The sequence below is a fragment of the Siphateles boraxobius genome, unplaced genomic scaffold (assembly GCF_051911475.1).
Source record: "Siphateles boraxobius isolate OS27281-9 unplaced genomic scaffold, OSU_SipBor_1 31, whole genome shotgun sequence".
Lineage (NCBI taxonomy): Eukaryota > Metazoa > Chordata > Actinopteri > Cypriniformes > Leuciscidae > Siphateles > Siphateles boraxobius.
Window position 1 is genome coordinate 7,524,599 of NW_027508931.1, and position 17,944 is coordinate 7,542,542.

General features: G+C 43.8%; 1 protein-coding gene across 2 annotated transcripts in view; it reads right to left on the bottom strand.

Annotated features, from left to right (window-relative positions):
- LOC143696848 (protein arginine N-methyltransferase 8-B) overlaps positions 1–17,556 on the bottom strand; it is a 63,459-nt gene extending 45,903 nt beyond the window's left edge. The window contains exons 1-4 of one of the 2 annotated variants that reach the window (XM_077193634.1): positions 17,024–17,556; positions 16,763–16,920; positions 2,697–2,936; positions 556–711 (exon numbers count right to left, since the gene is read on the bottom strand). In XM_077193634.1, the coding sequence (XP_077049749.1) occupies positions 556–711; positions 2,697–2,936; positions 16,763–16,831 (465 nt within the window). In that variant the 5' untranslated portion in view covers positions 16,832–16,920; positions 17,024–17,556. Of the gene's footprint in view, positions 1–555; positions 712–2,696; positions 2,937–16,762; positions 16,921–17,019 lie in introns of both variants that reach the window. The other variant, XM_077193633.1, reaches the window with a different exon arrangement.
- Positions 17,557–17,944: the final 388 nt, after the last annotated feature.

The window sequence follows — 17,944 nt, forward strand, 5'->3', positions numbered from 1 at the left end:
TCTCAACATGATGTTTATTATGAATAAAAATATATTTAATGTATTTAATATTCATTTTTAAAATGACATTTAACAGTGTTACTAAATTATTTGTAAAGCCTAATTAAATCTGTAATTGAACTATTGATACAGATTTTTACTGTAAAGCTGCTTTGAAGCAAGTACATGAAGTGTAGTATAAATATTGCTATATGATTAAAATATTGGCTGATATATAATAAATATTGAATGATTAATTAGTGATAAGGTGTATATACACATATATTTGTGTTAAAATGCAATCATTTTTAACAAACAATTCATTTGTTTGTGATGGCCTTTAAACATACATGTATTTCTGTTTTGAACTTATATTTATGATCCTTATTAGGAAATAAGTTGGTGGTAATACATGATCATATCTCTCTAAAAACAGAGGATTATTCCCTTACACCTTCAAAAGCTCTTGGTGCGACTGCAACACATGATGCTATTTTGGGCTCTGTGGATCATTCCAGCAGGGTGGGAGGCTACAGGCTCATGTGGTTTTAGGCATAAGGAGGGCTGCCCTCTTACCCCATACACGTGCTTGGCTCCGGCCTTGGCAGCAAACATGGAGAGGATGCCAGTACCACTCCCCACGTCCAGCACGATCTTGTCCTTGAAGATGTGTTTGTTATGGTACATAGAGTTCCTGTATGTCATCATCCTCACTTCATCCTTTAGCATTTCCTGTACATCCATGCAGACACAAAAAACCTTTTACTACTTTGTAACATGATTGTGTTTCAAATTCTGGTGAGCTGACTACCTAGACAACATTAGAAAACGTTGCTTTAAAAGAAAAGTACCATAGTATAATCATGGTTGTTTGGGCACGGTACCATGTTTTTTTTACATTTATGCATTTGGCAGACGCTTTTATCCAAAGTGACTTACATTGCATTTCAAGGTACACATTTTACATTCTTATCAGTTCTAGCTTTCCCTGGGAATTGAACCAATGACCTTGGCGTTGCAAGCGCCAATGCTCTACTGTTTGAGCTACAGGAAAAAAAAAAGACTTTGGAAAAAAGCGTCTGCCAAATGCATAAATGTAAATGTAAATGTAAATAAACCATGGCACCGTGGCCAAACAACCATGATTATACTGTGGTACTATGATTTATTGTTCCTTTGTGTGCCATTTAAGCTGTGCCATTTTTTGTGTGCCATTTATTGATGGTAATCACTGGACATGGAGTATCTTTTGATTTGATGCATCATTACACCTTGTAATGGCCTTTTTTAGAAAGGGTATGGGCCCATGAATGCTGTCTAGGTAGATACAGTATCTCACCCGGATGTGAAACACAGACAAAAATAAGTATTCAATAGTTTTAATGATGTCTAACCCATAAAGCCTACTGTATCAAATTTGATTACAAGATTTCTAAAGTCCAATTTATACTTCTGCGTCGAACTCAAGCCGTAGCTACGTCGTAGGCTGTGTGTAGCATACGTACCCTTCGGCGTACCCTGACGTGCACCTCTCCAAAAATGTAAAAACACGTCAAATCTACGCGGACCGCAAGCGCTGTGATTGGTCTGCTGGAACCCCTCCTTCGGGTGTCACATGCTCCCTCTGCATGTGTAATTGTGCATCAATGCGGACAGCGACGCAGAAGTATAAATGAAAACCAACGCATAGCCTACAGCGTAGAGGCTCCAGCGCAGGTCCAACGCAGAAGTATAAATTAGCCTTAAGAATCAAAACATTGTGTGCAACAGTTTTTTTTTTTTTGCAATCTGCTACTTGCTTTCTGTCATTTGACACACACACACACACACACACACACACACACACACACACACACACACACACACACACACACACACACACACACACACACACACACACACACACACACACACACACACACACACACACACACACACACACACACACACACACACACACACACACATATATATCATATATCAGGTAAAAGGCCTTTTAGTTTACTTCTAAAAATGTGCCCTTCAGATCGTGGCACATGTGTCTTTTTTCTGTGAAATCTTTACTGATTTTAGGTAAACGTAAGAATAACTTTTATGTTGTCAGTAATAGTAATCCATAAAAATTAAATACAGTATTCTGCCAATGGATGCTTTAAAAATGCATCCTACGTTAACAAAGCATCGTCTTGTTTTTTTGGACATGATTTTTTGAAGTACTTTGGAATAACATAAAACTATGTTATATTAATACATAATCATTCACTACCACAGTTATTATTCATCTTTATTGTAAAAACATAAATTAAGACGTGGATCTCTGACAACCTGTGAGAAAGTAAAAAACTTGCTGTCACCATTACAGCATGTCTCCCCAGATCTATGCAGCTTTTTTTGGTGTATGCCTCTGTCACTTTTAGATGAGAGAAGGGAAAAAAAGATCTGACCTATATACTAAAAATTAGTCTGAACAAAATTAATCTTGCAGGTCTCGCCTGAACCTCCCGTTCTCTGCACTCTCTCTCATCATAATTCAATGACACCCCCACCCCGTCCCTCCATCCTGCTCCATTTCTCTGCATACTCTGCATTATATATAACTCCCAGCATGAATCAACATGACTGATGTTGATTACCATGATTACTTATATCCTACAGTACATCATATGTCTCAGCATCTATGTTAAATGCAAGCATCCACTGCTCTGATGTGCTCATACCTCATGAATACCGAAGTGGGCATACGAGTCAAAATAGTAATCCCTGGAGGTCATCTCATCGGGGTTGAGGAACTTGGCCATCTTTCCTCTGCCGGGGCAGCTGGGTAAGCTGGCTGAGTGAGGAGTGTGAGGTGCGAGGGACGGGTGTGTGGGCCGCTGGGCATGATGGACCGATGACACTGGTTTGGGCAGAGGAGAAGGCTGGACCGACCGGGATGGGGCGGCACTCAGGGGCTGTTGCTAAAACGGGGAGAACGAGAGAAATTCTCATCATGGTAATGTGAAGAAATGATTGTATACAGTGGCACCAAAAAGTATTTTGACACTCAAACCATCCTTAAAAATGTTTGAACACATAATGCAAAAAATGCAACAAATACTTAAATGATAAAACAATAGATATACTGTTCAAAATTAAGACAAAAGTATTTGGACACCTCGTGGTTATCAAACATCTGCTGGGACATCTGTGTGAACTTGAGAGAACTGTGAAAAGGTCATTTTTTTTGCATATGCCACTTGGTTTGATATGTTTCTATTGCAATAACATTTTTTTCAGATAAGTGTCGAAATACTTCTTGGAGTGACTGTATAATTTAAATGTAAGGTATATATCGGATTATTTGTTATATTATGTTTATTTTATTTATGTTTTGACGATTTTAGATTGTTTTAATAAATGTATTTTGATAAATAACATGAATTATAATTGATGAGCTTAATTAAAACAAAGTCACAATGCAAAAACAAATCAAAATGGTCCTAAATCAGGATATTTAGTATTAGTTTTTAGTATTGTTTTGTTTTTGTAAAAAAGGAAGGAAAAGTTGGCGCACCACAGCTCCAAAAATATAAAAATATGTATTTCATGTTCTCACCATTAGTGACTTTTCGAGCCCTGTGGCTCTTCATCGGACAATTAACACATACATGATACATACTGATAATCCCTTAAATACACCACAGAACTACATCAGATGATCAAAATTATTTTGTGGTTTAGCACTTTCATTGAGCTTTTTGCACGCACATACATGCTGATAAGCCCTTAAATACACCACAGAACTACATCAGATGATCACATTTATTTTGTGGTTTAGCACTTTCATTGAGCTTTTTGCCCGCTATGCACGCACTTTGTGTTGAATCTTTGTTTTTATCACATTCAGGCTTGACTTGATAATTCAAACAAAGATGCTTGATGCAGAAGAATGATAAACTCACGTTCAATAAACACCTGAAACAATACAGATAAATACGAAACTTAAACACAAGACAATGAACAGAAGATAACTGATGGTTTAAATACACATTGGCTGATGAGGAACAGGTGAGACACTAATCAATAAAACGATACTCGGTTACTAACATAACCTCGGTTCTCTCTAGAAGAGGGAACGAGTATTGCGTAAGCTAGCTTACGTTATGGGTAAAGTCATCTTTGCTCGAGATATTGAAGCCAAAAATTATCCTTAATTTTGTATTTATTGTCAACGCAGTGCAGCAGCCAGCAGACCAAGAGCAGGCCATCTTGCGTGCTCATTGGCTGCCCTGCGGCAACTGCTGCAGCCTACCACCTAGCCTCGCGTGTGACGTCACGTCCAATGAGGGCGCTTTGCGCCCTTACAAGTCATAGCACGCCAAAACGGGGGTGGCTTAGTGTATAAAATTCAGGCTCGTAGGCGGCGTGACTGGTTTCATCAGCTGAAGCGAAAAACGCTCATGGTGCCTGCACGGTCAGGTTACCCAATACTCGTTCCCTCTTCTTGAGGGAACCGAGGTTACGTTAGTAACTGAGTATCGTTCTCTAACAAAAGGTTCTCTCGTATTGCGTAAGCTAGCTTACGCTACGGGAACCCATTGTCAACGCCGTGTGCGCCCACCCTCCACTTCATGAGTCCCAGGGATTCCCGGGGAACATAGATAAGTGGGAACAGGTGGCCAGCAAAACGGGCCAGCACATGTTATAAGCACATACAGGGTATACAGAGCGGCGTCGCCGGTCCGTATAACTATTCACCATATAGTGCAGCTCAACCAGGAGAGCTAACGTTGAAATGAGAAATGACCTGCGCTTTGAAGGGGGTGCCCAACACTTTAGAGACATAACCATGTCTTGGCTTGAGGATGACTTTAGAGTCATTTGGCCCGAACTCAAGACACAGATAGCGGGTGTAAATCCCCCACACGTTTAACTGATGAAAGAGCTGTCAGAAAAACGGTTTTGAGCGAGAGGTACTTTAGGTCCACGGAGTCTAATGGTTCAAAGGGGAAAGCTTTCAGGGCCTCTAGGACCAGTGAAAGATCCCACATGGGAACTGACGGGGGTCGCGGGGGATTCATCCGTCTAGCTCCTCTAAGGAAGCAAATGACGAGCTCGTTCCTTCCTATTGACTGGTCGCGCGTCTACTCAGCGAACGCTGCGACGGCCGCCACATAGACCTTAAGCGTGGATGGGGACCTGCCCTTATCCAACAGCTCTTGAAGGAAACTAAGCAACCCCGGGACCCCACACATTCGTGGGTCTAGATCTCTATCAGCACACCATTTGGAGAACACCGACCATTTAGACGCGTAAAGCCGCCTCGTAGAGGGAGGTCTGGATTGCGTAATCGTGTTCACCACTCCTTCTGGCAGTACAACGGGTATCCAGATTGAGCCTTGGGCTTGAGAGAGGAGATCTCTCCTCACCGGAATCGGCCAAGGGGCTGTGTGGGACAGCCGCATCAACTCCAGGAACCAGGTTTGATTCTCCCAGCGCGGGGCTATAAGGAGCACCGAGTGGCACGTTTCCCTTATTCTCTTGATTACCTGTGGTAACAGAGAGACCGGAGGGAAAGCATAAAGTGGGAGGCTGGGCCAGATTTGGGCCAGCGCATCCTTGTTCTTTGAAAAGAACAGCAGGCAATGAGCTTTGTCTTTTGACGCAAACAGGTCGACTTTCGCTTTGCCGAAGAGGCGCCACAGTAACTGGACTGTTTGGGGGTGCAGGGACCATTCACCTGGGGGAACGTAGTTCACGGACAGTTTGTCTGGAACGCCATTCAAGTGGCCTGGCACATGCGCGGGTCTCAGCGACCGCAGGCGGCCCTGAGACCATATAAGAAGGCGTTCCGTCAGATGGCAGAGGTTTCTGGATCTGACGCCGCCCTGACGGTTTATGTAGGACACCACAGACATGTTGTCCGAGCGGACCAGTACATGGTGGTCCTGTATGAATGGGAGGAAGCGTTTGAGCGCGTTCTCGACCGCTATCATTTCCAGACAGTTTTTATGGAAGCGTTTCTCTTGGTCTGACCACAGGCCAAAGGCCGGTCTTCCCTCGAAAACGGCGCCCCAACCTAGGTTGGAGGCATCCGTCGAGATGACCAATCGGTGTGAAACAGCCGCCATTGTCACTCCCCGCTGGTACCAGTCGGCCGCTAACCAGGGCTGCAGAGCCGAAACGCAGCTCTGAGTCACTCTGATTCATCTGTGGCCTGAAACCCAAGCCCGGTGAGGCACTTGGGTGTTCAGCCAGCGTTGTAGCGGGCGCATGCGCAGCAGGCCCAGCTGAAGCACAACCGCAGCTGATGCCATACAGCCTAGCATCCTCTGGAATGTCTTCAGAGGTGTAATGCTGCCCTCCTGGAAAGATGCGGCTAGCTGTCGAACACGGCGTGTGCGCTGTGTCAATAAGCATGCCGTCATGGCCACAGAGTCCAGTTCTATTCCTAGGAAGGAAACTGACTGACTGGGCAGTAATGAGCTCTTGGTCCAGTTGACCGTAAAACCCAAGCTTTCCAGATGGCTGAGAAGCACAGCTCTGTGAGATAAAAGTTCTATCTCTGACTGGGCTAAAATCAGCCAATCGTCCAAATAGTTCAGAATTCGCAGCCCTTTCACTCTCTAGGGGCCGAGAGCCACATCCATGCACTTTGTAAATGTAAGAGGGACTAAGGATAGCCCGATTGGGAGGACGGTGTATTGATATGCCCGACCATTGAAGGCAGAATCTCAAGAATGGCCTGTAACGTGGGGCTATCGGGATCTGAAAGTATCCATCAGATCGAGAGAGATAAACCAGTCCCCCGGGCGAATTTGCGCGAGGATTTGTCTGGTCATGAGCATTTTGAACGGCCATCTCATTAGAGCTTTTTTCAAATATCTCAGATCTAAGATAGGACTTAGAGCTCCGTCCTTCTTGGGTACGAGAAAATAACGGCTGTAAAAGCCTGACTCGCTCTGAGAAGGAGGTACTGGTTCTATGGCCCCTTTGTACAGCAGTTTGGCTATTTCTGCGCTGAGTAGATGCGCTACATCCGCTTTCACTTTCGTCTCGGTCCGCGCTCGAAAGCGAGGGGGATGGCAAGCGAACTGAAGCGAATAGCCTTGACTTATTGTGTTTAGCCCCCAATCTGACACACCTGGAATAGCCTTCCATGCTTCTACATGTATAGCTATGGGCAGAATGGGCTCCAGGTTCCGTTCGCCGCGTGAGCGGGGCACGCGCGCTCTCTGATCTCAGTAACGGCGGCTCGATGAAAGCTGTAACTGCCTGTACCACGATTACTGGGAATGGGGAACATTTCGTGGCGATATTTATCGCGAGCGGAGCCTGGGGCGAAGTGTTTGTCAGTAGGCGTGAGCGCTTGTGGGCGGTCACGTGACTTACGTTCATAACATGGCCGCTGTGAGGCTGTTGCCGTGTAACAGAGCAGGCAGCGAGTAGGTGTGAGCACAGATTTGTGGGCACATTCTCTACATCTAACACTCGAGCGGCATTTGCCAGCTTTATGAGAGTGGGCTCTGTGAGCATGTGAGATACATGGTGCCTAGTGTTTATGTGTAGGGGTGAGCACTGACTCGTGGGCACGTTTTCTGCACACAAAACATGAGCCGGATAACCAGAATTTATACTCTTTCTGAGATTTCTCTGGGTTGCTGTGAAAACGGCGTTTGTGAGCAGGCGAGCAGGCTGTGTTGCCGACTCGTTGGCTGTAATATGTATGTCTGCAATAGCCTTCTCTGAGGGGACTGACAGGACGAGATGTTTTGACGGTGGTCCGGCCGCAGCGAGACCAAGGCGCCTTTTCCTCACTGGCGTTACTAGGAGGACTTTCCCTGCTCGGGCTTCAGCACAACCGAGGTGGCCTGCGTCCGGAAGAGTGTGATCTAGGGCGGCCGCCCTATCGACGCTGCGGAGGCTGAGGCTGGGCTGGGCGCTGGCTAGCGTGTCGTGCAGGCGGCTCACGTGGGCGGCTTGCAGAAGAGCTAGCACGTCGCGGCAGGAAGAGATTCATGGCCTGTGTGGTCTTCTGCACTTCGGAGAAGCGGTCGACGATCCCGTTCACCGCTGGGCTGAAGAGACCGGAAGGGGAGAGCGGCGCGTCGAGGAACACGGACCACTCAGCTTCCCCCATGTCCACCAGCGTCACCCAGAGTTGCCTCTCTGTGACGGTGAGCGAGGCCATACATCTGCCCATTGCCTGAGCTGCAGATTTCGTCGTGCTCCTCAAATCCGTAAAGGCGGCCGGGTCCTTGCTTTTCTCGTCCCACTCACGGCGGAGATCAGCCTGAAGGATCTGCAGCACGGCCATCGAGTGCTGGGTGGAAGCAGCTTGTCCAGCGGTGGCGAAAGTGCAGCCTACAAGGGCTGAGGTGGTCCTGCATGCTTTAGACGGGAGGGCAGATCCTTCAGCGCCATCTCGCAGAGGTCGGGCAAAGGTGCGCTGCGAGCGCCTCTTCCACTGTGGGGATAGAGGTGTACCCCTTCTCTGCGGCGCCGTCCACTCGGGAGAGCGCCGAGGAGACATTTGAGTGGAGCCTCGTGGAAAATGGTGCGTTCCATGATTTAGACAGCTCAGCATGCAGCTCCGGCAGAAATGGTGCAGATCTGGAAACGGGCGGGGGCGGCGACTGTGCAGAAAACAGCCATCGAGCCTGTTGGGTGCGGGCTCCTTAGGCGGTGACCAATCGATGCCGAGTTGGTCTACGGCCTTGGAAAGGAGGCGCATGAGTTCGGCGTCCACGCCGGCCTGAGTCCTGCTGGATTCCTGGACGGAGGAGGAGGCGGAGTGATGTGAACTCGACCACTCCTCGCTGTCCGATGCCAGGATGGAACAGCTGTCCACTGTGTGGTCTCCTTCAACTTCGTCCCCTGAGGCGGCGGCAGCGCGGGCCGAAGCCGACAGCTGCATGTCCGGGAGGGACGAAGAAGGAGAGGGTGAGGCCAGTGGGAAACGTTCCGGCGAGCACTTCACTGTGGCCACAGGCTCCGGCATCCTCTGAGCACGGCGCTTCTTCCTGCACGGTCCAGAGGGTGGAGTGACAGCGTTCTGTGTGAAGGCTTCGAGTCGAGGCCGCAGGGTCGACAGCGGCAGCGCTTCACAATGCTCGCAGGCGCCCGCATCCAGGGCGAGGGCTGCGTGGTCCGGTCCCAGGCAGAGAGTGCAAATCACGTGGCGGTCTCCTGCGCTGAGCGGGGCTCTACACGAGCTGCAAGAAAGGCGAGGCATTTTGTATGAAACGCTCGCGCTCTTTTAGTGAGAGAGAGTGAGTGTCGCAGTGGCGAACACACACAGTTTGCAAAGCACAAAAAGGATACACGCCGGATGGCGTAGCAGGCACGGATAGCTGAAGGTGGCGAAGACGGCCGGCTTCTTCAGGCACTTTCCTCTGCTTATTGGTCGCTAGATTGGACAAGTAGTAACGCAGCCTACGAGCCTGGCTTTTATACGCTAAGCCACCCCCGTTTTGGCGGGCTATGACGCGTAAGGTCCTCATGGGACGTGACGTCATGCGCGAGGCTCAGTGGTAGGCTGTACCAGTTGCCGCAGGGCAGCCAATGCAATATGGCCTGCTCTAGGTCTGCTGGCTGCTGCACTGCGTTGAAAATAAATACAAAATTAAGGATAATTTTTGGCTTCAATATCTCGAGCAAAGATGACTTTACCCGTAGTGTAAGCTAGCTTACGCAATACGAGAGAACATCTGCTAAGAGAACAATTAATCACTATTAAAACCAAGAAAACATAAACTAAACAGGACAAGGGAAATAGGCAAAACGGAACAGAAAGAACTTCAGACTTAGGGTACGTTTACACGACAATGATATGCTTGAAAAGGATAAGTTTTTCCTTTGAGTTTTCCGCGTACAGATGACACAACTGTCAAAACTATCCCCATTCACACTGATCCGCGTAAACGATTAAAAAGTCTGTATTCTGCTGCCAGGCCATTAGATGGTGATGAAACACTATAGACTGAACACGTAATATGCACGTGCATGACATCATCATCTTATGAGATATGCATTTTTGTTTTTTACACGATCAGCTTTTTCAAAAACTTGCACTTTGAAACCCGTTTTCAAAAGTTTGCGTCTTCAGTAGGGTTGGGTACCGAAACGCGGTGCCAATAGGGAACCGGTTCCGACGTAAACGGTAGCAACCGCCTGATTTCGGTGCCTGACTCTCTGTCTTACATGCGCTTCATGAGGCACACGCGCACACACACACACACACACACGCACGCAAGGTCTCTCGCTCTCTCCCTCTCCGCCGTGCGCGCGCTATACAGCTTGGAGCACAGTCTCTTCTGTCTCGCATGCGTGCTCTTGCTCGCTAGCTCGCTCTTGATTCCGGGAGATTTCAACTAATTTGTGGGCATCAGTGTAAAATTACGCGTCAGAACGCCCTCTCTGTGCCGATTGTCTGAAGCCCATTTAGGGCGCCGCCATCATCTGCTCAGATTTTCTGCCGAAAAAGGAAGCTTGTCGGCAGCACGAAGATCTTGGCAGCGAACACAGCGTCTCTTTCCCTTTTCAGAGAACATAGGTTACACCAGTATCCAGAGACGTTCTCTTTCATAGGTTAACTCAACGCTGCGTAGCTAAGATGCAGTGGGAACGAAATACCAAACTCGCCAAGCTAAGCGCTGCCGTAACTAGTACAACGACCAGATAAATTACATGAATGTTTCAAAGCAGACAAAACATGGGAACCTGGAGACATGTCGAGATTAGATTACCCTGGTAGTAATCTCTATTAATCTCCAGTATTATTACATTGTTTGATACAATATTGTTTTATTTGATATTATGTAAATGTGAATTTTTATTTTATATTGGTTTATTTATTATTATCATATGTTCTATTTATATTTTTTAAAGATTTAAGTTAATATTGTGTCCAGTTTGGCCCTGTAAATAAAATGGTATTATTTTTTGACAAAGTGTGTGCAGTTTTGTTTTCTTAAGCAACCGGTTCAAGAACCGTTTAAGCACCGGAACCGTTAAAAAATACCGAGTAGGTAATGGTATCGGATAAAACCCAACCGATACCCAACCCTAGTCTTCAGGCACCCAAAACGTGGTTTTCGTGTAAACAAATGGCCAAATGCATCAAAATGTTTACGTTTTGAGTTGAAAATGGTGTCGTGTAAACAGCCATTAAGAGTTCCAACACACACAGACCAAAACTGGGACAGTTTTTTTTAGGGGTGAAATATGGCCTGGATATTAATTGATGACATTAAAAAAGCTAAATGAACAGTGACAATTCAGTGCTGTTTAAAAATAGTCCTGTCCAAGAATGTCCAGCACTTGTCTGTAATATTTCTGTGACTTGGCAGAGATGGATTGTGCCTTAAAGCAAAGGGAGTGCAGGACAGTTAGATTGCCGTGGAAAGGACTTAAGACAAGTATTACATATGGTGAGCCTCTCTGGCTCTGATTGGATCTTCTGCATCCTGCAGAGAAGCTTGGCCCTTCCTCAACCTGGCAGAGAAAATGCTAATGAACCATCATCCCACATTACAGACAACAAACGGGTATAAACTGGCCATTTGAGCCACCGGAAGCTTTGACACATACATAAAAAACAAATTTATATATTTACAGTATTTATAAATCTGGGATTTAATGAGTTTGAAGTGAAAGTATTTGATGAACGTATACTATGTGCAGAGAGCATTCACTCAATATTATTATCTCATTTTTGATAAGAGGTGGCACAGCGACGCAGCAAGAACTCTCCCGTAAGCATAGATCAGAATTGTCACTCCACCGTTGGCGGGTAGGGCCCGACAACCATGAGATGCCCCCATTGAAGCTACTCAGGCCCTCTCAGCTTGCCGTCCGTGATCTGCTGCGAACTACTCCCATCAAGAAAGGTGCAATCTCTCCCGACTGGTCGTTCCAACTGCTCCCCGTTCGCGGGCCAGCAGGGCCCGTCAGTCCGGCACGGTGAGCCGCCATCACGGCCCTTCTGGTCAAGCAACCAGGTCCCTTCTCGAGATGCCAGCCCGCTAAAGGAGTGCCGAGTCTTTAGTCCGACGGCTCTCCTCTGCTCTTCAACCTTTTGTGGGGAGTACTCTGGGTTCGGGCCGAACTTCGAGCTCGGAGCCCTCCCCCGGACAGCACGCCAAATACGCATTAAACTTTACTCCCTCTAATTGTATATAAGTGTGAACTCGTGAATTTGGGGTCCAGAGTCTGAGGCCAGTGGCCCCTGTCTCTGTAAACTTTGAAACCCTCTGATCTAGAACATTTTTGTACTTTAAATAAGCTCAAAACCCATAATGTTTAGAGCTAGTATCCTACATATAATGTTTTCTCATATATTTCTCAAGATTTGCAATTTTGTGATAGTGAAGATATGTCTTTGTATTTGCATAAGTGTGCAAATGTGTGTGTGCAGCCTTTTAGCTCAGGGGATTTAAAATAATGAGTGTCAGCAGAGGGGAAGAGCAGCTGTATAAAGAGGCATAAAGGTGTTCGGATCTATTAGAAAGACGGGAGAGGGGAACACATGTCCTTGCCCCTCCAGTCAGCTAACAAATCTCATTTCACATTCTATTTTTAACCTCAACAAATGGCACATTTCGGCAAAATTCCACCTTTCAACCATGCTCTTGAGAACTCTAATAGTTTTTTAGTGACATAACTGGATTGATGTGTGTAAAGGGAAAATAGGTGCTCTTGGGGTCCGTTCACAAATAGAACTGCCATAACTTTTCTCTAGTGTTAGTTTATGACAGGGAACAACCTAAGAGTTTAAGAGTTGTTTTGCATTGCATTTCTAAATCATTAATGTATTCAGAGCTCTTATGAATTTTGCAGATTTATGGGCAGCCCTCTCTGCTTTGGCTGGGCAAAAGGCTGAAACTGCTAGTGTGCATTTTAGAGCTAAGTGGTGTATTCTCAAGGAAGAACCATAACTGTAAGCTTTATGCTTTTGAAACCCACTGCTGACCTTGAAGAGCACATCAACATCTCTATTGAAAAGGCTGTAAAACCTCTCAAATGACTGCATTCAAGTTCATAGCCATTCAAGAACATGCAGATATTGTCAATTACTTAAAAGGTTACACTTTTTGAAAATGAATGTTCCAAAAAAGTGTTTTTGCAGCAATCCCATAGAGGAACCATTTCGGGTTTCTCAAAGAACCTTTTAGGGAAGTTCTGAAAATAACCATTTTTATCTAAGAATATTTCAATAATCTGAAGAACCTATTTCACTATAAAGAACCTTTTGTGCAATGAAAAGATTCAATGGATGTTAAAAGTTCTTTATATAACCATATAAGCCAAATGAGAACCAATTAAGAGTGTAGTTCACCCAAAAATGAAAAAGTGAGTCTTTTTCCTCACTCTAATGTCATTGATTCCAAGTATTATTATTTTTTCTTTTGTGGAAAATTGTCTGTTTTTCTTTTATTTTTTGACTGTTCAGTAAAAGTTGATGAGGTCCAATGTTGTTTTGAACCCATTTGACTTTCATTGTGAAGACAAAATTTCTTTAAAATATCTTCTTTTTTGTTCTGTAGTATAAAAAATGTCATACAGGTTTGGAATGACACGAATGAGAGAAAATGATGACAGAATTATAATTTGTTTAGTAAACTTTATTTTAAAAGTCTAGTTACCTTACACTAAACACACAAATTATATCTACTCTCTGTGGAACCCTATTTGACTTACAGCCCTAGTGCAGAGCAGTCTTGTGTCTGCTATTTTGGGAGGGGTTTCAGAGGTCAGGCAGCATCTATCACAGAGAGTTTTAAAGATCCCTTGACATTATACGGTGGCCTACTGCTGCGGTGAACTTAGCGAGGAACTTTTAACAACAGCTTCGCCCCCTTTCTTCATCCTTTATAGAACAAGGATTAGATTTCATGCTTCCATGACTATGTCAATACATTCCAGCTGGCTAATCCCTCATTGAGGATTGCATTAAGTTCAAGGCTACTAATGAAACCGGAATTCATCAAAGTGTTTTGCTCAATGGCAGCACTGCATCGCAACCTCAGAATTGTAGCGTGTAGATGAACACGCTTCTTTGATCTGATTCTGAGTAGTGTCAAAGTAACAAGGAGAAAACTCAGGTGAAAACCAACAAGGAAACTAATCATTAACACAAACAAGACTGAACAAAAAAACTGATAGGAACTAAGGGCTTAAATACACAGAGTGAGGTAATAAACTGGAACAGAAACAGGTGCGTGATAAATCAGAAACCATGGAAACTAATAACGACCAGGAACACAGGCAAAACGGGAACAGGGAAAATGAAACCAAAACCTGATGACTCAGATTTTTAGCTTTCTGCCCTACTGCAAACGGACTTCTTTGACATTCGCTGCCCTCCCCTAAAACTCTGGCTAAATACTGTAATGGGACACTCAAGTAGAAGTGCTCACAGGAGTGGGCCCAGGGCCAATTTCGATTTTAAGATGCCTTCCTTTATGACAACACAAAGTTATTCCAAAGCTTTGATACAATAGTTTCCAAGCTTGCAAAATCTCAGTATTTCAGTAACAATAAGGTTTGGAGTCAATAAAAAAGTGCAATTGAATAAATGCTAAGTATGTTGTTATCACCAAAGTCAATCCATCTTAAATAAGGGCATCAACAACACTGGACTACATTCAGGCAAGGTTCAACTAATGAAAGGCAATTTTAACCAAAAGTTACGTCAGGTTAGTGCAAGTTGTCACATTTCAGGGCAAAATGTCATGTATGTTGTAATTTTATACATTAAATTAAATCTGCAATTATTTTAATATGGGCAATATTAAAGACGTGTTTTACTTAGGATTTTTACATTATTTCATATTTTCACAGTATTTAAAATTTAAAAAAATTGTATAATTAAAAGTTTAGTTCACCATCCCTCAAGTTGTTCCAAACCTGTATGAGTTTATTTCTTCTGCTGAACACAAGATAAGATATTTTGAAAAATACCGGTAATAGTGGTGGAAAAAGCACTGAAAAAAACATACTAAAGTAAAAGTACCATTACACTCCAAAAAATGTAGTGTGAGTAGAGTATAAAGTTCTTGTCCAAAAAACTACGTGAGTCAGATCGCGACGCGCGTCTCTTTATATGAAGTAAATGGGAGCGGGAATTCACCACATTTACGCGCATATTATTAACGTAAAGGAGGGAGTTTACAGGCCTACGCAATACCCCCAACGTCACATCAAATGTCAGGCCCTGTAGATAGGCTAGCCTTTATGAAGATAATTTAGTTAATTTAGTCATGTGAAATGTACCTTAGCATATTAGAGGAAGACGCTGATATCTCGATTGAATTGATGCTTGAAGAATGCACTTTCACAGAAGCCACGAGTAGCCTACCTCGGCATTCGCAAGCGTTTATGTTGCGCCTGGTGAGTCGGATGCAATAGACTAGATCTGTCAGAGAACGGTTGCGTAATCAAATGCTGCTTTGGGCTGGACAAATGGTTAAATATCTGGGCAAGCTACGTTAAACTACATTGTTGTGCAAATTCTGCAATGGTTGATCCATTGAGAAAGACATTTAAGTCTGCTCCAGGGGGATAGCTCCTGTAATAGCTAAGCGTATCCTACTGTCTGTGAGACACTTTTATAAAGCACAAGTTAATGACTAATTAGTGATTGATTCGTAATAGTGTCTTGAGCAAAGCTCCGGTTCTCTGCTATGGTCGCTGTCCTTGGTGCTGCACCTGCGTCGAGGAGCGCAGCAGTATTGGAAATAACTTAAAGGAATTCACCCCAAAAAGAAAAATTCTGCCATCATTTACTCAAACTCAAGTTGTTCCAAACGTGTATGAGTTTATTTATTCTGCTGAACACAAAAGAAGATATTTTGAAGAATGTCGACGGTAAACAGTTGATGTGCACCATTGACTTCCACAATTAGTAGGCTATTTGATACTCATTGGTGCCCATCAGCTTGGTTACCAGGGGTGTGCAGTAACGAAATACAAATAGGCCTACTCACGTTACTGTAATTAAGTAGGTTTTTTTTAATAAATTGTAGGCTATTTTTTTGAGTAGTTTAATTGTCTAATTTTACTTTTACTTGAGTAGTACATTATAATACTATTACTCCGCTATTTCCTTCCGTGGACTATGTCCCATATAACAAAAATCATGCCCCCAGAGTCAGCTGCTATGGGGTGTTCCATACTACTTACATGCTTGTTTTAAAATTTTATTTCATCAACGTGATTGGATCGAGCAATCGGTCTCGTACGTGACTGTTGCCAAATAAAATTCTCCATAGAAAACTTTAACCGCTAGCCTACCATTGCCGCTAGAACGCCTCCCGTTAGGTAAAAAACACAAATAGCCCTACTGTCAATATTTAGCACATTAGCCTATTACTGGTTAACAATTCCTTAAAACAACAACAACAACAACAACAAAACGTTATTGTGTTCCTTAAAATATATAGATTTGAGATGACCTGTGAACTGTGTAAGTGATGGCAAAAGACCATTTGTATCAAACTAAGTATTGTAGTAGGCTATAGCCTAAGCAGCAGGAGAGCCGTGATGCGTGAACTGATTTTGGTGAAAGTAGCCTACAGTGTGTCACAGTAAGGCTATTGACGTTTTTGCGAAAGAACAATTGAGCCGCGAAATAAACATAGAAGTTCGTTTACACACGTTACAATTCGCACACTGGTATAATAACTCAAAACCTCAATCCCAATTGCTTTTAAATGTACGTTTTGATCTACTTGGGCTTCATAACTGAAATTAATAACAATTGTCTCGTTATTTGATCTGTTAATCCACGTATGTCGCTTACCTCAGTGCTCTCCGTATCCGCCATTTTTCTCCTAAGTAGCAAACAGCGGGAGGAGTGTTTAATTCCCATAAGAGCCAGCGGGATCTGCTCCGGATCGTGCGATAAATGGATGATAAAACCCTCTTCAAAGTCTTTCCCGCAGCCGTTTGCTTAATAACCTCAAACAAATCACAGAATAAATTTGAATCATGTTCCAGAAGATAAACGAGCCCTAAAACTTGTTGAAAGCCCTCCTAAATCCATGGTGTAAAAGTTACCTACAGCAGTGGTTCCCAAAGGAGCGCATGGCGAACTCCATATCGTGGGAAAAATATTATGTAGCCTACTTATTAAGAGGCTCCACATCCTTCCATGGCTAGAGGAATATGAGATCAGTTGGGCAGTAAAAGTGTTAATCATTCACGTCTCCATCCTTTGGATCTGGAATAAAGTCCCCAAGTAACCCTTTAAATATGTTATGGAGATCCCTTGTCTGAAAATCGCTCTCTTTATTATAATAGGCTGTTTCAGTGAGGCAAAAAAATGCTTTCTACTGCTCTGAAATCGCTCGTCGATCACTGAAGAGATTCTCTCACATATAAAAGTGACTCAAAGACGTTGCTCCACGCTACAAATCAGATTTTCGAAGATTTTCTGAAAATAGCTAACGTTTAAAGGTCCTCTTATGAGATGCCGAAGGATCTTAAACGACGAATAAGTTGGATTCCTTTAAATGGAGCAGCGGGAGCTAATGAGATCTGTTTTCACCTCGCCTACATCCTCTGACCGGCTGAATCAAATGTGATTCAGGAACTGAGCAGGTTCCAGTGCTGCTGTAATACTGAAGCCCCCCCCCCACACACACACACACACACACACATACACACACACACACGCACACACGCACACACGGTAAACTTCAATTAGTAGACCAATTTTGTACCTAAATAAACGTTCCGGTTCGTTTTCTCTTGCACTGAGAGGTTTATTTATTTTTGTATGTAGCCTACACCGGTTAAAAGTAAAAAAAAAAAGTAAAAAAAAAAAAAAAAGAAGAAGAAAAAAAGACTAGGCTAATTTTAATGTTTTTGAAATAAATCTCTTGTGCTCTTCAAGCTTGAATTTATTTGATCTAAAATACAGAAAAAAGAATAATAATTGTGAAATATTATTACAATTTAAAATAACGGTTTTCTATTTTAA